Below are 20,713 nucleotides of genomic sequence, written 5' to 3'. Positions count from 1 at the left end.
AGTGGAAAAGGGAGAAGAAAGTGATTTCCCTAGAGAGAGAGTCCCTGTGTGAGAAAATGCACTGTGCCGTCAGGTGGCGTGAGACCCTCCCAACAGTCTGTGCTCAGTAACTCCACGCCCAGTGGGCTCTAGACAAGCCTGGACTGCAAGGAGAGCAGAATTTAGCATCTGCTGCTCCAGAATGCAGGCCTCTGAGGGGCAATCCGCATCAGCTATTCATAGTACCGGGTCTTAGATCATCCCTGTGGGCCTCCATCCACTCGAGGGAGACATAGCCGCCAAAAGCACTTGAGCATGTCTGATTGCCGCCAGCAGAGGGCAGCAGTGTGCATGCACCAGTGCAGCGGACACGGGACAGATTGCAGGGAGTCGGGGGGCGAGCGAAGATTTTCGCTCTTCCACCCTCGCCCTGTCGACCTGGGTCTTCCTGGTGCCCGAATTCCCAGGAGTCCAGGGAAGCCAGGCTGTCGGAGTCCTGCGTTCCGCTTCACGGGAATGGAGTGAGACTGCGGGCGGGTCCCAACGAACACAAGATGTTCTAATGTTCCTTTCTCTGGGACGTGCCGTGATCCACACGGCTGCAGCGAGCCCAAAGGATTCTGGGAGGTATTTTAAAATATCTAAACACACGGGATGGGGGTGGGGGAAGCACTTTCTTTTGTTTGTTGTTTCTTCTGGGGTTTTCTGTGTGTTTTGGAAATGTTTTCGACATGTATTGTTTTTGTTATTGTATTACCACGGCGCCTAGGGGTTGCAGTCACAGATCAGGACCCCATTGTGCGAGGTGTAAAAACACAGAAAAACCAGTCCCTATCTGAAGGAGCATACAATCTAAGTGTAGGACCAGAGGCAGAGATACAGACAGGGAGTGCAAGGACACAAGGAGAGCCGGTCTGTGTGACAGGCAGCGGTCTCAGCACATCAGTATTGCCAACCCCACACATTCCAAAATCATGAGACAGGCCCCCCAAATCATGAGATTTACTTAAAAATCCAACAATATTTGGATTTTGGTAACTGTGTCTTCGGGGGCGGGGGGTGTCACGTTTTCCTGCATTTCTTCACAATCAGGAGGGCTAGAAACTTTTTTTTTTAAATGAAAGTTGGTTCTCAGAGATTCACGTGACTCCAGGAGCTGAAGCTTTAAGACAAAACCCCAAACAGCAGGAGGCTGTTTGTGAGAGTTGCCAACCCTGCTAGTGTGGAGGTTTTGGTAGGGGAGTTTTAAGGAGGACAGTCAGGTTGCTTTGCAGATGTTTACAGGGAGCTTCTGCCATGTATAGCAGGGGGCATGAGTGAGTACGTGAAGGTGCATTTCATTCCCTTCCTTCACTCTGCCTGGACTCAAGACGTGGCGTAAGACGCTGTCACCCGAACAAGAAATGCCCCCAGGCCCTCCCAGCGGGGTCACTGGGCAGCAATAGCTCAGCCGACTTCAACGGGGCTGATTTTATGAGTCTCCTCTGCATGCTTCACTCCTCCTGACGGCGAGCTCAGCTGGATGGAGACCAGCTCCTGTCAGCATACGCTTGGTGAGACACAAAGCGTGAGATTCCCCCTGTGCTGGGGGCCAGTGCAAGACTTTGTACCGGCCCCTCTGCACAGGGTAAAATCTCGCCCCAAGGGAACCCAGACTAGGCTAGGCTGCTTCGAGCCAGGAATGGGCCGGTGTGTATTAGGCCCATGTGCTGTTCTCAGGGTCCCCCGGGGAAGGTCATTATCTAGGAGCTCAGTGAATTCATCCGCCCCACTCCTCCTCACCAACTGCCCCCCCTTCCAGCTGCTGGGAGCAGAGCAGCAAACTCCAATTAACAGTCAGTGAGGTCCGTTAGCACTATGTGTTCATTTCTCTCTCCACCCACTCCCTTGCTCTTCTGCCTTCCGCAGCTGAATGGAGCCGGAGCTCGAGGCTGAGAAGAGCAGGGGGTGACAGGAAATTTCCCCAAAGCACCAGGGCACATCAGAGCACGTCTGCTGTCCCACGCGGCTGTGGGGCAAGCCAGGGGCAGAGCAGCGCAGGGGTGGGAGCAGACAGGGATTAGGAGGGGAAAGGAAGGGAAAAGAGGAGGGGCAGGAGAAAGGAGGCACGATCAGACTAAAGGAATGTAGATGCACCAGAGAAAAGGGAATGAGAGAGGAAAGACGACAGGGAAAGGAAGCAGCACTGTGGGCAGAGAGTAGAGACAATGTGCTGAGATTCAGAGCACTGAGTCAGGGCCCGGATACCATGGTGATGGACATGTTCAGGAGCAGGACTTTCTGATGAAAACCAGGGCACCAGAGTGCCCACCAATTCCTCACTCCTGCCGTCTCTGATCTGCCCCGGGGAAACCCAGAGGGTTCTGGGAATGGGGGCATGGATCCGGAAGAAGAGCCTGAATTCTTTCACATGTCCATGGCGTCCCAAATTCCAGCCTCACTTTGAGGGACTCTGATCCGTTGTGCAAGGGCCCCAGGGTGTATTAAATGGGGTGAGGAAGGTGATGCTGCCTGGGGAGGGGAGAACACACACACGTGCGTGCACACACACACCGCACACACCCACACATTATTCATTCATCTGCAAATCACCTCCATCTGCACTGAGCTTCACTGTTCTGTCACGCAGTCCCCGCATCACCCGTATTGGAAGACGCTCAGTGGATGCTCATTCAGAGATCTAAGGGGGGGTTAGACTTAGAGAGACAGGTCCAGGTCATAAAGATGACCTCTGAACCCAAACTTCCTCCATGTATCGGGGTGTTTGGTCCCCGAATTTTGGGTAGAAAGGGGCAACGTTGGAGCCTGGACCCCAGTGACATCAGTGTCCAGGGGCATTTGGGAATGGGGCTCTGAGTGATGGCCAGCGCCACGTAGTGACCTGCCGAGTTAGAAGGGACTGGGAAAGCGGCTAGGCAGGGGGCCTCATGTACGTTTTATCGACTGGCTGATGCTGGCGATCAATCTGTAAATGGCACCCACTGGTTTGTTTCCCTTTTGTTCCTTCGCTGCCTGGCCGCTCGCTTCAGCAAAGGCAAAGAGAAGACAAAAAGGGGCAAAGATGGCGAGCACAAGTAGGTGCCCTCTCTCTGCATGCTCGCGCTATCTCCTGGGCATGGCTGGCGGGGCTGAGCCGACCCCGGGGCTCTCCTCCTCTCCAACTGTCTCAGCCTCCAGCCGCCGGACCCAGGGCACAGAGAAAACCAGCTCTCGCTCAAAGGGCTGTGGCTGGGAAGCTGGACGGTTTTCTAAAAGACACGCTCTAGTTCAGACAGGAATTAAATTGGGGAAGTCCCAGGCCCTGCATCATCCAGGACAGATGAGATGAGCATCATGGCCTTGTCTCCTATGAATCTACGGCCCCTCTCTTGGCAGTAAGAAAAGGAGTACTTGTGGCACCTTAGAGACTAACCAATTTATTTGAGCATAAGCTTTCATGAGCTACAGCTCACTTCATCGGATGCAGTGTGAGCAGAGAGCTCCAGGTCGGAGTGGGCCTGGTGAGCGATCTCCCCATCTCCTCTCCCTTCGGCATCCCGGCCCTGGCAGGGTGGAAGCATGTTGGCAGAGCTCAGTGTGGGTGCTGGGCTGGGGGTCTTTGGTCTTCAGGGCTGTCAGCTGAGCACTGATTTAAGAAAGAGCCCAGGATGGGGGCTTTTTTCCCACGGAGACCCTGCTAGGGCCAACAGTGGGATTTGAGCCTGGGATCTTCAGTGCTAAAAGCATGAACCTCTACTTATGGAGCTAAATGAGTAGCTCCATTTGCTGGCAGCGGTAGTAGACTTTTATCCTCTTACAAGGACCAGCCGATAGAAAGGGACAAAGAACTCACTTGCTCTGATGTGTGATATGAAATGGCACTAAGATGTTTCAAAGTCATATTCTGTTTCCCTGTCGTGATACAATTTCTCCCCCAGCTCTCTCCCAAGACAGAGTCAATCTAAGCAAACTTGTTCTCCCTCATTTGTAACATCCACATTTCTCAGCTTTCCTGTTCCATCCTGTTCAGAGTTGCCTTTTGCTGTGAGGACTTGCAGTGGGGGAGGTTTAGGTTGGATATTTGGAAAAACTTTTTCACTAGGAGGGTGGTGAAGCACTGGAATGGGTTACCTCGGGAGGGGGTGGAATCTCCATCCTTAGAGGTTTTTAAGGTCAGGCTTGACAAAGCCCTGGCTGGGATGATTTAGTTGGGGATTGGTCCTGCTTTGAGCAGGGGGTTGGACCAGATGACCTCCTGAGGTCCCTTCCAACCCTGATATTCTCTGATTCTATGACTTCCTAGTGCTCCCTGGGGGCTAGAGAGCAAACTCGGCAGCTCTGCTCCGCCTGGATCCCTGGATTTCTAGGGGCCACTCAAAGGGTGCCGTTGGCTGGTTTCTGAGCTCTCCGGTTCAGCTGTGGTGGCTATGGCTTACCGTGTCTGCAACGCCTGTAGTCGGGGATCGGTCCTGCTTTGAGCAGGGGGTTGGACTAGATGACCTCCTGAGGTCCCTTCCAACCCTGATATGCTATGATTCTATGATTCTATGCCCAAGGTGAATGAGGTGATAGGTTATGGGAGCATTCATAGGTGCTAGCCCACCCCCTGGCCTCTCACCTTCTGACTGAGTGAAATTGACTCCATGTGAAGGCCAGCTCACAGTCCCACTGGATTTACTTGGTGCTGACTCTCTACGCTGGAGAGAATTTCAATCCACTATGAAAGAAGGAATAGGAACAATACTGGAGACATGGGATCTGGTTCCCATGGCCCTGCACCTTGTGCTGTCGTCTTCCTCAGTGCCAGGTTGGTATCTGACCCTGACCCTGGTACAAATGAGTGGAGGATTCTGATTTGGCAGCCTCGGGGCTGCTCTAATTTACACCTGGCTGTCCCTTGCCCCAAGGGGCCAGGCCATTATCTGTGGACGACTGCCAGGGTGTATAGACATTCGGACCGCCACCCCTGCCCTCAGCCAAGCGCTCTGTGCCAGGAGGAGGTGGCATAGAAGCAGTTATGGCGTTTCTGCGACCATGCAAAGATTTGCATGCATAGGGGAAATCCTCGGGGGGGGGGGCGGACCCACTGGCTTTGCTAGGTGGGGGGAGTTCGACGGGGGGTACGGGGGCCAGCCCCTGATTTTCGGCTGACATCCTGTCTCTTTAAGGCATGATCGTGGACGAGGAGATGAAATGTGCCAATGTCCCCTCCCCCCTCAAAGAAGTGATGGTTAAAAAGTGAGAGCCAGCTGTGAATAATTCAATGGCAGCCTGTAACCAGATCCAGGCCTCAGGGCTGGGACACAGGCTGTGGGGAGAGGCGGCCAGCGCCCCCTGCACGGACGCACGCCCCCAGGCCCCCTCTCTGGGAGAGACAGGGAGGGGAACCGGGAGGCTGGGTCTCAAAGTGACCCAGAAAAACCCCAGGCCGGAGCCCTCACCTGCAACGACTGCCAGACCAGGGCCTGGCATCTCAGGTTCTCGGGCCTTCATCCAATATTCATGCAGGGACGGTGTCAGCTCTCCACCGCCGCCCGCCCAGCCAGCTCCCTTCCACTCCCCGCTTTGTCTGGGGGTGAGGGGGCTTAACCTTTCTTTAATACGGCAAAGAGCCAGAGGCAGGTGGGAGCGGAGAACCGGCGGGAGATCCCCTCCTCGTCCGCCCCCAGATCAACCCCAGCGCGGCCAGAGGCTTTGCTGCTGGTTTCGTAGCCCCCGCTCCCGCTCTGAGGTGGGCTCTGGCAGGGATGGCTGCTGGGCGGCACGGGTAAAGCCGCCGGCACGCGCCCTAGCAGCCGGGTAGGCGCTCTCCTGTCTCTGCCCATCTCTCGGGGAAAGCCGGACTGTGGACTGTCGGCTGGTGAAGGTAGAACCTGGCCGTGCACGGAAATGAGGGGTCCAGGGAAGGGGGGAGGTATTTGCCATCTCTCACTTTACCTTGACCTGAAAGGGTGACAGGTGGGACTTGGAGCCATGGGAGGGTTGGGGGCGGGCAGGGGGAGCTAGCTAGAGCGTTCTGTCATTGGCAGCCCCGAGGATGTGTCGGCCCTGAATGCTTCTCTCTCTCTCTCATTCGCTCTTTCTTTTTTCTCTGGAAAGCAGGAATTTTTCTCACTCTTCCCAGTTGTCATGTGGCCGGCAGTTTGCTGTGTCCTCGCTCCCAGGAGCATGCGGCCTTTAAGAAAAAAGACCGAAAGAAGGGAAAATTGCCTCATTCGTTACTGGGAATGGAAGGAGCGGGGAAGGGATGCACATGTGTGGCAGGTCCTAACCCTGAGCTCTTATCTTCATGGGGGAAGCCTCCTGTTCTTATAAACCCTACTCCGTGTCGGTCAGCCAGGGCTGGGAACCCTCCTCCAGCATGGGCTAGAGGATCCGGCAGGGACCTTAAGACAAGACACACATTTTGGAGCCCTCGGTTGTACTCTGTCGTAGGGGAGCTGGCCCCTTTAAATGAAGCTGCTCTGGCTCCCCTGTGCCAGCACAGGGGTGTCCTCTGCTGACCTGATTGAGAAGGTGGGTGAAAGAGGCAGAGAGCTGGGCTTGGGGATGAGGTCCATGGAGAGAGTTGCAAAGGTTCCCCGGGGAATGCTGAGGGCGGTGGTGGGGCGATCATGACAGCCTCCTAGTGAAAATATCAGACAATACAGGGGGCTGTTCGTAGTCCTCCCTTGAAATATTTAGCAAAGTGCTGGAGCACATAAGAACAGCCAGACTGGGTCAGACCAAAAGTCCATCTATCCCAGTATCCGGTCTTCCGACAGTGGCCAGTGCCAGGTGCCCCAGAGGGAATGAACAGAACAGGGAATCATCAAGTGATCCATCCCCTGTCACTCATTCCCAGCTTCTGGCAAACAGAGGCTAGGGACACCAGCCCTTCCTGGCTAATAGCCATTGATGGACCTATCCTCCACGAACGCATCTAGTTCTTTTTTGAACCCTGTTATAGTCTTGGCCTTCACACCATCCTCTGGCAAGGAGTTCCACAGGTTGACTGTGTGAAGAAATACTTCCTTTTGTTTGTTCTAAACCTGCTGCCTATTAATTTCATTTGGTGACCCCTAGTTCTTGTAAAAAGAAAAGGAGTACTTGTGGCACCTTAGAGACTAACACACCAGTCATGATTTTATAGACCTCTATCATATCCCCCTTAGTTGTCTCTTTTCCAAGCTGAAAAGTCCCAGTCTTATTAATCTCTCCTCACAGGGCAGCTGTTCCATACCCCTGATCATTTCTGTTGCCCTTTTCTGAACCTTTTGCAACTCCAATAACTCTTTTTTGAGATGTGACAACCCCATCTGCATGCAGTATTCAAGATGTGGGTGTCCCATGGATTTATAGAGAGGCAATATATTGTCTGTCTTATTATCTCTCCCTTTCTTAATGATTCCCATGTGCAAACCTTCAGCCACACACTTCCACCCATCCCGATTCAGCAAAGAGCATGCAAACATGCTTAACAGGAAGCCAGTGCTGAACTGGTTTGCTGAGACGGATTAGACCTGTGCTGAAGGGCTATGCTGAATGGGAGCTGTGATTCCCATTCATGCCATTGGAATGAGTTCTTTCTTTGCCGTGCATAGAGGAGCTTTAGGAGCATTGTTTTCTTCTCTGATTCCACCCTACAGTGCTGCAACGCCCCCCTACCGCCCGCACGCACACACCCTCTGCCTTCTTTTTTGTTCCCAAATTAAAACACACCTTAATATTTAATACCATGGCTTCAGTGGCTGTTCATTATGTGCTAATCAGCTGCCAGTAAGCGGCTGTCTTGTACCACCCCTGGGCCGGAGATGGATTTGGGGTTTGGAGCGACTAATTAAAAAGAACGACATTTAATTACATCGGGAGGAATAATTACAGTCCTGCCCAAATGCTCAGAATCTGCTGAAGTTCTCCAGCTGCCAAGTGGAAGCGGGATGTTGGAGAGAATGATGTTCTTAAAGCAAAAGCTCTTTGCAAGCTGAATAATAGAAGATTGTTGTTAAGCAGAGATCAGTACAGATTTATAAACTGCTTTTCAGTTCTGCTCTTTTCTCAGTCACCTCCAGACAAACTCACACGCAGTGGAGTAACAGCAAGGAGAAATCTGCCCGTTGATTTTAACGCTTCTTACATCACTTTAGTCCCACTTAAACGCTGCATGTATGTGGGTCATGGGCCTTGTGCCTTGCCCTACAGCACGGGGTGAGTTTCACTCATCGTGAATGTACAAATTATCCAGTTAATCCTTTTTTCCCCGATCGTCACTGCTGCGGATGTATGTGAAACCCTCAAGCATATTCCTACTCAGAGATTAGCAAACAAACTTCATCCATTGGGTTGGTCACAAGTAGGTCACTCTGTAGCAGCAGCTGTTTGCTCTTCGGTATTTGTGGCATAGGATTGGCCATCTGTACCGTGAGGCCTTGTTTCTGCTTCTTGGTGCCTGGAGAATAGCGAAGAATACTCTTTCTGGTCCCGATGTCCAGCTGAATCATTCTTGAAGTGAAAAAGTCATGAAACTTTCCAGATTCAGTAATATTTTCACCAAGATAACTGGTGCCCGTCCACGACCAACAGCAGATAAAATGATTCCATAAGTAACAGTGAACCCCCAGCTACAGCTGGCTGAATAAGGGATTTTTCTGGATCGCTGGCAATTCTGAAAAATTGAAACAAAAGAATGGTTTGGGGCGCAAGAGATGTGAAACATTTTCAATATTTTGGGCAAATCAAAGAAAAAATGCTTTGGGTCAAGCTAAATGTTTCGTTTCAATTTTGAGCCTTTTTCAAGTTTTCTAATTTTTTTAAACTACATGAAATTTCTAAACCAAAAGTTGTTTCCAAGTGAAAAATCCAGACATTTCATTTTGAAAATGTTGAAATGAAACATTTTGATTTTTTTAAAATTGGGGCAGGGGGTCGGTGCTTTGAAATGAACAATTTGGTGAAATCAACAGGAATTTGTGAAACCTTTTAGTGAAATCAGAATTTTTCACCTAAAAACCTTTGGTTGAAGAATTTCACCTAGCTCTCCCTCAACTCAAATAACAGTGAAACCAAAGAGCAAAAATACTTGCAGTCAGTTGTTATATTACTTGACAAGCTCTGCATATTTATTATGCCGTCCGATGAAATGAACCCAGTCTGCCATGCTAGAGTTGTCAGTGTATTAAAGAACTATATTTTATTAACCCTGCGAACCAAGTTCTGTTCAGCTTGGGAGCCAGTATATTAAATTATTGTCATATCAGACTAGCATACTGTACTGAACCAGCCAGAAACACCGCAAAATGTTTGCCATGAATATCCATTTAAACTCACGTTGGCTGTGTTTTGAACCCACTTTGTGCCTAGCTTTGCCTTGGTTGTATGTTGTCGTTTTAAATCAGATCTGCAACTGTTAGCAGCAAATATCTCTGACGGCTAGAGATGGGACACTACACAGGGAGGGCTCTGAGTTACTACAGAGAATTCTTTCCCAGGTGTCTGGCTGGTGGGTCTTGCCCACATGCTCAGGGTCTAACTGATTGTCATATTTGGGGTTGGGAAGGAATTTTCCTCCAGGTCAGATTGTCAGAGACTCTGGAGGAGGGAGAGCGCGTTTGCTTTCCTTTGCAGCACAGGGCATGGGTTACTTGCAGGTTTAAACTAGAGTAAATGGTGGATTCTCTGTAACTTGAAGTCTTTAAACCATGATTTGAGGACTTCAGTGACTCAGCCAGAGGTGAGGGGTCTATTACAGGAGTGGGTGGGTGAGGTTCTGTGGCCTGTGAGGTGCAGGAGGTCAGACTTGTTGATCATGATGGTCCCTTCTGGCTTTAAAGTCTATGAGTCTAAGGTAGCCAGAATACCCCCCGATCCCCATTTTTAATGCCATTATAAATCAGCAAGTGTTGAAGAAATATTCTAGCAAGCGTTTTTACTGGCAGGAATGTCAGTGGGTGTCATAAATATAAAGGGAAGGGTAACCACCTTTCTGTATACAGTGCTATAAAATCCCTCCTGGCCAGAGGCAAAGTCCTTTTACCTGTAAAGAGTTAAGAAGCTAGGATAACCTCGCTGGCACCTGACCAAAATGACCAATGAGGGGGCAAGATACTTTCAAATCTGGAGGGGGGGGGGAAGGCTTTTACTGTCTTTGCCGGAAACAGATCAAGGATGCAAGCCCTCCAACTCCTGTAAAGTTAGTAAGTAATCTAGCTAGAAAATGCATTAGGTTTTCTTTGTTTTGGCTTGTGAAGTTCGCTGTGCTGGAGGAAATGTGTATTCCTGTTTTTGTGTCTTTTTGTAACTTAAGGTTTTGCCTAGAGGGATTCTCTGTGTTTTGAATCTGACTGCCTGTGAGATTATCTTCCATTCTGATCTTACAGAGTTGTTCTCTTATCTTTTTTTGTACTTCTAATAAAGTTCTGTTTTTTAAGAATCTGATTGGGGTTTTTGGGTCTTAAAAATCCAAGGCTGGTTTGTGCTCATCTTGTTTATTCTCAAGCCTCCCCAGGAAAGGGGGGTGTAAGGGCTTGAGGGGATATTTTTGGGGAAATAGGAACTCCAAGTGGTCCTTCCCCTGTTCTTTGTCTAAATCACTTGGTGGTGGCAGCATGCTGTTCAAGGACAAGGTGAAATTTGTGCCTTGGGGATTTTAACCTAAGCTAGTAAAAATAAGTTTAGGGGATTGTTCGTGCAGGTCCCCACATCTGAACCCTAGAGTCCAGAGTGGGGAGGGAACCCTGACAGTGGGGCTGATGAGTTTTCAGTGAATATTAACAGCAAGTGCCTAGGGAGGTGGTGGAATCTCCTTCCTTAGAAGTTTTTAAGGTCAGGCTTGACAAAGCCCTGGCTGGGATGATTTAATTGGGGATTGGTCCTGCTTTTGAGCAGGGGGTTGGACTAGATGACCTCCTGAGGTCCCTTCCAACCCTGATATTCTATGATTCTATGAAGTGAATTTTGAACCCATAAGTGAGAATATGTATGCCAGGAACCTGAGACACTTTCATCCAATCAGGCAACATAAAAAAATACCATGTGATCTGTGTAGTTAATCCAAAGTAATCAACGCACTCTGGCTTTCAGGGGCCAGCTCCTCAGCGGCTATAAATTGCTGCAGCTCCAGTGCAGTGAACAGCGCTCTAGGACAACTCGCGCCAGTTAAGGAGCCAGCCCCGGAGGCTGAATATTTGCAATGAGCGGCTGGCAAACACGCTGCAGGCCAAGTCTTATGGTTCAAAATGATTCAGGGTGAAAATTCCCCCCCTCCCCGTGCAGAGACCAAGCACAACCACTGCGGGATGTCCGTGGTGCCTGGGGCTTGTGCTGGCCCCTCTGCGTTGGGAAATCCACCCCCCGCTGACCTGTGGCCGGTAGGCAGCTTATGGAAAAAAAGTCACATGGCTGCAAGCGCACATGGCTCATCACCATTATCAATCTGGGGTGTCTTGGCCCCATTTCAGCCAGGTGTTTTAGCCCCAGTTTGGGGGTATTCTGGTTCTAGTCTGGGATAGGCTGATTGGTATTTAACACTCAGAGTGGAATATTTTAGCTGATATTTTCACCCTAGTTTGGGGTATGGTTACTGCGTGAGAGAGGCAGAGTGGCCTAGTAGATAGAGCACTGGACTGGGACTTGGGTGAGCTGGGTTCTCTTCCCTCCTCTTCTGCTGGGTGACTATGGGTAAATCACATCACTGCTCTGTGCCTCCATTTCCCCAGCTGTGAAATGGGGCTGACGATACTGGCTTCCTCTGTAAAACACTCTGAGATCTACAGATGAAAATCTAGGTCGCATCTGAGTCCCAGAGTAGCGTGTCCTAGTTTGGGGTAGGTTAACCCCCAGAGCGCTGAAATGCCCAGAAAAAAATATGTGCAATTCCTGTATTTAGTGAGTTCTGCCTTTCCCCCCCCCCCGCCCCCACTTCTTGCAGAGCTGGGAAAGGAGTCTTTTCAGCCATGAAGCTGGGCAAGATACGGCCCCCAAAGGAAGACCCTCACCGAAAGCAAGGTACGTGCAGCTGTGCAGAGCTGGGCCCCAGCTGGGTGAGACCACGCTGAAATCTGGCTGACCAGGCAGCTGCTGGCTGAGTTAGCAATGACCTGCAAGTACCCCATCAACTTGTGCTGCTCCATTGCTTCTTTATGTTGCATGTTACAGACCGACGGGGGGGCAGGGGGAGAGAGAGGGTGAATGCGTAAAAATGGTTTTCATCTTTTTTCTTTCAACTGTTCAATTTTTCATCAAAATCAAACTGAACCCTCGTTTTTCAAGGGTCCTCTACCCCCTGGAAAAGACGGGGTGAGTGAAACAGATTTTTTTTTCGTTTTCTTTCAATTCAAATCAAACCGATTTTTTTCCGTTTAGATGAAAAAAATTCAAATTTTGGGGGAGGGAAAAATCTTGTTTCTTTTCAAATATTTTCCATGGAAAATCCTTACTATTTGCCAGCCAGCCCGAATGATTGATAGGCGGACAGATCTGTCGGCATAGTTAGGATTTTTTTCCCCATGAGTGCAGACGTCAATGGAAATAGAGCCACGGGAAAAGGATTGGTAGGAGAAATGAGACATAAAAGGTGTTAACAAGGAGGGGGATGAAAATTGTTCTCCTTAGCCTCTGAGGAGAGGACAAGAAGCAATGGGCTTAAATTACAGCAAAGGCGGTTTAGGTTGGACATTAGGAAAAAATTCCCAACTGCCAGGGTGGGTAATCAGTGGAACAAATTACCTAGAGAGATTGTGGAAGCTCCATCATTGAAGCTTTTTAAGAGCAGGTTAGACAAACATCTGCCGGGGTGGTCTAGTTATTATTTTGTCCTGCCCTGAGTGCCGGGGACTGGACTAAACGACCTCTCAAGGTCCTTTCCAGCCCTATACTTCTCTGATTAGAGTTTTGGAGAAGGAAAGAGCTATAGAAACACGATATGGATACACCCCTCGGCACCTGCCCTGCGTCGCTGTTCAGAACACACAGGAAGTTAAGACAACGGGGCAAGTCAAGTGTTGATCTCTGGGCAGGATGCACGGGTGAGGGCAGGCTGTGCCTGGAGGGCATTCTCTTCCTGGCTGTTGTCGCACCTGGGCTGCAGGGGCTGGGTACCGTGTGCAGCATCAGTGCAGGGTCTGATGGAGGAATATCCTGTCCCCATCCATCCGTTTCTCCCCCACTGCTGTGGCTCTGTGTTACCAGCTGCAGATGCCTCTCTGCTTACGTAACCTCAGCAGCTCAAGAGGGCTGTAGTGGGCTCACCTGGCTAAGGTGTCATTACCATGTCACCTTGGTGCTGGCAGCTGAGAGGCCAGGAGACATGCGTGTTGCATCCTGTGATTACAAGGCCGCTTGCCTTGCATCGCACTAATATCGAAATACACTGTGCGGTACTTACCGCGTCACTAGTGGGTCGAGCATGCGCAGGTGAGCCAAGAGGGTGCTGTCACACGATAGGTTAGTGCTCTGTAATGCAGCCTCCTTTGCAACGAAACATGGGCGGGAAGAGAAGCATCGGACTGGCCAGTGTGAATAAGCGGAGCAATGGTCCATCCGGCACAGAGTCCCACCTTCTTCCCACCATACCAAACCGATCACTGGTCCCTCTGGTTGGAGTCCCGCCCCATGCTGTCCCAGAGCTGGTCCATCTTATCCAGTATCCCAGCCTGGAGCAGACTGAGCACCCATCTAGCTTGGCTAAGTGACGGTTCAGCGGAGACATGACAATGGGTTTCTGAAAGCTCTAATCCCTGGGAGGGAGGGGAATAGTTTAACATGGTGCTGGAGGATGTAACTAGGGATCATGATGTGGAATTGGGAAAAGGAAACTCAAGATAAATATCACAACAGTCTTCATCACAGAGAGATGGGTTAGGCTGTGGAGTAGGCTCCCAGGAGAAATGGTAGAAGGAAACCCCTTTGCAGGAAACATTTCAAACTAGACCAGATAAGACATGTGCTGTAGGGAACAAGCCTAGGGAAAATGGACTAGATGTTCAAAAGGAAGAAAGGAGAGTAGCAAAATACAGACCCTGCACTTCAGAAAAGCAGACTTAGACTCCCTTAGGGAACGGATTGGCAGGATCCCCTGGAAGGCTAATATGAGGGGGAAAGGAGTTCAGGAGAGCTGGCTGTATTTTAAAGAAGCCTTACTGAGGGTGCAGGAACAAACCATCCCGATGCACAGAAAGTAGGACCAGCTTGGCTTAACAGAGAAATCTTCGGTGAGATTAAACACAAAAAGGAAACTTACAAGAAGTGGAAACATGGACAGACGACTAGGGAGGAGTATAAAAATATTGCTCGAGCATGCAGGGGTGTACTCAGGAAGGCCAAAGCACAACTGGAGTTGCAGCTAGCAAGGGATGTGAAGAGTAACAAGAAGGATTTCTTCAGGTATGTTGGCAACAAGAAGAAGGTCAGGGAAAGTGTGGGACCCTTGCTGAATGGGGGAGGTAACCTAGTGACAGAGGATGTGGAAAAGGCTGAAGTACTCAATGCTTTTTTTGCCTCGGTCTTCACAGACAAGGTCAGCTCCCAGACTGCTGCACTGGGCAGCACAGCATGGGGAAGGGGTGACCAGCCCTCTGTGGAGAAAGAAGTGGTTCAGAACTATTTAGAAAAGCTGGACAAGTCCATGGGTCCAGATCTAATGCATCCGAGAGTGCTGAGGGAGTTGACTGATGTGATTGCAGAGCCATTGGCCATTATCTTTGAAAACTCATGGCGAACGGGAGAGGTCCTGGATGATTGGGAAAAGGCAAATATAGTGCCCATGTTTAAAAAAGGGAAGAAGGAGAATCTGGGGAACTACAGACTGGTCAACCTCACCTCAGTCCCTGGAAAAATCATGGAGCAGGTCCTCAAGGAATCCATTTTGAAGCACTTGGAGGAAAGGAAGGTGATCAGGAACAGTCACCATGGATTCACCAAGGGCAAGTTATGCCTGACCAACCTGATTGCCTTCTAGGATGAGATAACTGGCTCTGTGGATAGGGAAAGCAGTGGACGTGATATATCTTGACTTTAGCAAAGCTTTTGATACGGTCTCCAGCAGTATTCTTGCCAGCAAGTTAAAGAAATATGGATTGGATGAATGGACTATAAGGTGGATAGAAAGCTGGCTAGATTGTCAGGCTCAATGGGTAGTGATCAACATCTCGATGTCTAGTTGGCAGCCGGTATCAAGCGGAGTGCCCCAGGGGTCACTTCTGGGGCCGGTTTTGTTCAACATCTTCATTAATGATCTGGATGATGGGATGGACTGCACCCTCAGCAAGTTCACAGATGACACTAACTGGGAGGAGAGGTAGATACGCTGGAGGGTAGGGATAGGGTCCAGAGAGACCTAGACAAATTGGAGGATTGGGCCAAAAGAAATCTAATGATGATCAACAAGGACAAGTGCAGAGTCCTGCACTTAGGACAGAAGAATCCCATGCACTGCTACAGGCTGGGGACCGACTGGCTAAGCAGCAGTTCTGCAGAAAAAGACCTGGGGATTACAGTGGACGAGAAGCTGGATATGAGTCAACAGTGTGCCCTTGTTGGCAAGAAGGCTAACAGCATATTGGGCTGCATTAGTACAAGCATTGCTAGCAGATCGAGGGAAGTGATTATTCCTCACCACTGGTGAGGTCTACACCTAGAGAACTGCATCCAGTTTTGCCCTCCCCCCCGCTACAGAAAGGATGTGAACAAATTGGAGAGAGTCCAGCGGAGGGCAATGAAAATTATTAGGTGGCTGGGGCCCATGACTTATGAGGAGAGGCTGAGGGAACTGGGCTTATTTAGTCTGCAGAAGAGAAAAGTGAGGGGGGATTTGATAGCAGCCTTCAACTACCTGAAGGGGGGTTCCAAAGAAGATGGAGCTTGGCTGTTCTCAGTGGTGGCAGATGACAGAACAAGAAGCAATGGTCTCAAGTTGCAGTGGGGGAGGTCTAGGTTGGAAATTAGGGAAAACTATTTCACTAGGAGGGTGGTGAAGCACTGGAATGGGTTACCTCGGGAGGTGGTAGAATCTCCATCCTTAAAGGTTTTTAAGGCCCATCTTGACAAAGCCCTGGCTGGGATGATTTAGTTGGTGTTGGATCTGCTTTGAGCAGGGGGTTGGACTGGATGACCTCCTGAGGTCTCTTTCAACCTTAATCTTCTATGATTCTATGATTCCCCCATGTCCAATATCTATGATCTAGTCTGGTATTTCACTTTCTGCCACATCCAAACAGAGGAACAGTCCATCTGGTTCAGCATCTCACCTTATATATATAGGAACCGTCTGTATCCCTCTTTATGCCACATCTGGGCCACATCTGCAGTCCATGAAGTCTGGTATGTTTTCTCTAGCTGTGGCCAATGCCAGGTGCTTTAGGGCAGAGCATGGGACCCGCCCACACCCATCATCCATCTAGCTGAGTAACACTGAACCATAGGGGGAAATTCTTCTTGACCCACCAAGTCCTGAATTATGAGATTTGCTAGCTTTCTAACTCTTCTCCTGGCCAGTGTAACTTCAGGTATTATGCTAATTTCAATGTCTCTGATCCTTTGTGTTTTTTAATCCTCCTAAGATATATGCCTCCATAACATCCTACAGCTGTAAATTTCACAGGTTAATTATATGCAGCATGAAAGCCTGCTTCCGCTCCCTTGGTTTGAAAACTCTTGCCTATAATTTGATGCGGGGACCCTTGCCTTTGCATTCTGGGGTTGGATGACTCGGAGTCACTGACTGGCCTTCGCTGAGCCGTTGGGTATTTAACGCGCTATTATATAGGGGAGACACGGGCACGAGGGAAAGTCATTCTTTGGTCTGTGTTTGTGTGCGTCCATCAGATGAACCTGCCATTCTGGAGGCAGGAGACCTGGACCGGAAAGCCATGCGGCTCGGAGGAGGCCTCGACCTAGACACCATTTCTCTGGCTTCGGTCACAGCCGTTACCACCGATGTGTCGAATAAGAGGTGAGGGAGGAAATTTGAGCCAATACGAGACAGGAAGTGACATCACCCGGCCCACAGTCCAGATGCACACTCCGCCTGCGTTCGGGGGGGGGGGTGAGCCAGGGTTGTTACCGCAATGGCTCTTTAAAGACCTGCCTGAGATCTTGCCACCTGCAGAAGGCAAAACTCGGGGCAGGGGAGGTTTCCTATCGCTTAGATCCAGAGAGAGAGAGGCGGGAAGAGGCTCAATAGCTTTGCAAATATTTTGTCAAGGTCTCCACATTTGCAGCAGCCAGAATACGCTGCTCATCTCTTTGTTTTATGAACATTGATTTTTCTCCTCCCCTTCCAAGGTCAAAGCCTGACATTAAAATGGAGCCCAGTGCTGGCCGGCCAATGGATTACCAAGTAAGTGGGGCTGCTGTGACCCCTTGCCTATCCTCCACATGCTCCTGGGGCTAGAGGCTGGCGGGGGGGGAGCAGAATGCCCTGCTGGGGAGATTAAAAGAGGGAGGGGGAGGAAGAGACTCCCTGCAAACATTTGGGGGAACCTCCAAACTCAGCCGTCTGCCTCATGCTCTCAGGCCGGTTGGGAAGTTTATTGTAACGGGCTCGAAAACGGTGCAGGCCAGCGGCTAAGGCAAGGCTGAGGATGTGCAGGCCAGACATTTTCCAGAAGGGAAGAGAAGACTCATTCGGGCAGCCTGGGAGAGGGGCCTTTGCTTAGGGGGAAGGGCAATGGTCCAGCCCTGCCTGGTGAGCCGAGCTGCGTGCCCCGCCCCACCCCAACCAAGCGGCTAGCAGGCAGGCTGCGGGGTGGGCGGCACAGGACAGAAACGGGCGATGCCCAGGGTTCCATGTATTTACAGCGTGTATCTTCATTTCTATTTGTCCCGACCCGCTGGGAGACGCCCTGAGCTGAAAGGCCAGGACATAACTTACCAACAGGGGCACACAGCTAGGGTCTGACATGGAGACCTCTGAAGCAGGCGGCTGTCTGTTACAGATAGCTCCAAGGAGATGCCTTTAGGGCTAGGGAACATTAAATTAAAGCTTGGGTGGGCGGCCATGGAAACTTTATTTAGTTCTTCCTGATCAGAAAGAGTCACCAAGCCACATCTTATGACCTGCTGCTGGGCTAAAGACCAGAGCTAGTCACTGTGGCTATTTCTCGAGGTGATGTATTGACCGTAGCAAGCACAGGATTGGGACCATCAAGAATTCATCCTTGGGACCATCAGCCTCCAGAATCCCAGGCCTCTAGCATCCACTGAATTAAAGGAGCAGACCTGTGCCAGAAAAGGGCTGACATCTACATGAGCCCATGTTTCCATCTTCCCCATGTTTCGGGAAGAGGGCAGCAATGCCCGGCTAGCCATGTATGGACTGCAGCACTTCACCTACCCACCCAGGGGTCTGGTCATTCTGAATGACCTGAAACAGCCTGGGGAGGGTAGCTCATGCCAGGGAGTCCTGGGGAAGTCTGGCTGTTGACTGCTCTCACTCCGCATGCCCGCAACCATTCCTGTTTTGAGCAGATGTTGTAATTATTGATTGGCTGGATTGTATTCATGGCCCTTTGCAAATACCAGGCAGCTGCCTAGAGAGCCCTAAAACATCTAGATCACAGCTGGTCAGGAGAAAGGGACACAAGTGACTCGCTCGGCCACAGGTGGACTTGTTGAACATTCCACCAAATGGGAGCATGTCCCAGGAACGCATCGCCAGTGGATGGCCAGTCCCACGCGGGAACAGCAGCCCAAATGAAATTAGGCAAATACAATGGAGATATAAACTGAAGAGCTTTGACTATAAACTAAACCGGATTGTGAGGCTAATGGGGAGCCAGTATAGCTCAGTCATTAATGGCGTAATGGAAGTGTCATGGGGTACAGGAGAAATGCAGCCTGCTGGTAAATTCTGAACCAGTCATGAGCAAGAGATGGAAAGAGCGGGCAGGCCAGCTGGGAGATCATTGTGGTCCTGCAAGGGCAAGGGAGACGTGGCGTAGTCTGTAATGGAGAAGATCACGAGTGTAGAGACATGGCTTAGTCTGGAATGGAGAAGAGCACGAGGGTGTGGAGACGTGACTTAGTCTGGAATGGAGAAGATCATGAGGGTGTGGAGACATGACTTAGTCTAGAATGGCTCAGCTCTGAGGTGTAGAAGAACTGGCAATGACAAAACACAGTCGGGGACACATGGGGCTTGTTTGCTAACCCTCGGTAGATCCATTTTCCATAACAAACTGGCTTTTGCTGAACGCCTAAAAATTTTAGGAAATCAATTACATTTGAGAACCACAGTCTGAAACGGAGTCCTTGGGGCACCTTAGAGACTAACAAATTTATTTGAGCATAAGCTTTCATGAGCTACAGCTCACTTCATCTGTCTGATACGGTGCTTCTGAAAGATGCAGGTAACAGTCAGAATATGACAGATAGGACGGGGGTGGGGAGGAGAAATTGTTAATCAGGGAGGCTGCTAATTAGGTGGGGCGCAGAGGTGGTCTCAGTCCAGTTCTTGCTGGGTGGGTGGCCATTTCATACAGACCCAGCCACCATCGTTGTCAGCTGGGAGTCTCAGGGCTTGTCTACACACAGATGTTATATCAGTTTCACTAACGGTATGAACTGACATAGGTCAGCTGGTGCAACTATGTGGGGACCCCAAAACCAGTGTGACCCAGGTGTGAACCAGTGGAGAGTGTCCACATGCAAAGCTGCACTGGCCGAACTAAATCGGTTTAACTTCACTCCATTAGTGAAATGAGAGCAACTTCATGACCCAAGCCTCAGAGGACAGGCTCTGGCCTAAATAAGCTCACGTCCACTCCAGGCCAGGGCGTGAGGACATCAGCAGCATTGGGGTAGGGAAGCTGACCCTGCCTGGGGTCTCGGGCTGTCGCTCTGGCACCTCCCCACCAGCACTGATCTCACGTCAGCAGACGAATGCAGGCCGGCGGATACCGCGGAGAAGCGATGAACCCGGTTCTCACAAGGGTGGGTGTCCCTATCTCCCCTCCCCAGGTGAGCATCACAGTCATCGAGGCCCGGCAGCTGGTGGGGCTGAACATGGACCCCGTGGTGTGCGTGGAGGTGGGGGAAGAGAAGAAATACACATCCATGAAGGAGTCAACCAACTGCCCCTACTACAATGAGGTGAGCTGGCCTCTCCCCAGACCTGGCTCTGACACACACCTGTAGACAGATGTAGAGACTAGACTGAGCTGGGTGTTTGACTTCTCGGGTCAGGGTTAGCGGAAGATAAAGGTCGGATCTAGCCATTGATAGTCACAGGACGCCTCAGAGTATTGCACTGGGCTTGGAGAACTGCTGCCTTGCTGACTAGCGTGCCAAATACTTGGGATTAAAAGCCCCTCTGGTACTGCTCCACGGGCCCGGTGGGACTAGCTGCCTGGGGCAGGAGAGACCGTGGGATCTGCCCCACATTCCCGCAGAACGCTGGCTCTTCGAAGCACACCAACACTACAGCAAGTGGCTTGCTTGGCTGTGGTCTTTCCATGTGAATGAGGCAGCGCCTGACTGAGGGTCCGTCCGCTTTGAACATACGTGTCCTTGTGTTCGGGATGGGTCTGTGAGTGCCCGGGACATGGGCAGTCACGCCAGTGGTTGGAGCAGGAGTCGATAGCCAGGAATCAGAGCCTAGGCTCAGGATCCTATCAAGGGCAGTCAGGACCAAAGGTCAGAGCAGGGTCAAACCTGAGGAGTAGTGCAGGAGTTTGCGGTCAGGTTCCAGGCCAGGGTCGACACCAAGGGTCAGAGTTCAAGTCAGGTTTCAGGGTCTGGGTCAGGAGGCAAAGTTCAAATCAAGCCTGAAGCCAGTTCAGGA

General features: G+C 50.6%; 1 protein-coding gene across 1 annotated transcript in view; it reads left to right on the top strand.

Annotated features, from left to right (window-relative positions):
• Positions 1-20,713, top strand: part of OTOF (otoferlin) — a 204,454-nt gene that overhangs the window by 130,885 nt on the left and 52,856 nt on the right. Inside the window, exons 6-9 of the mRNA XM_084622582.1 lie at positions 11,864-11,940; positions 16,756-16,882; positions 17,215-17,269; positions 19,891-20,022. Of these exons, the coding sequence (XP_084478708.1) occupies positions 11,864-11,940; positions 16,756-16,882; positions 17,215-17,269; positions 19,891-20,022 (391 nt within the window). The remainder of the gene's footprint in view (positions 1-11,863; positions 11,941-16,755; positions 16,883-17,214; positions 17,270-19,890; positions 20,023-20,713) is intronic.

This window comes from Lepidochelys olivacea (assembly GCF_965140295.1).
Source record: "Lepidochelys olivacea isolate rLepOli2 genome assembly, chromosome: 3".
Lineage (NCBI taxonomy): Eukaryota > Metazoa > Chordata > Testudines > Cheloniidae > Lepidochelys > Lepidochelys olivacea.
This window is presented reverse-complemented; position numbering and strand designations above follow the sequence as displayed.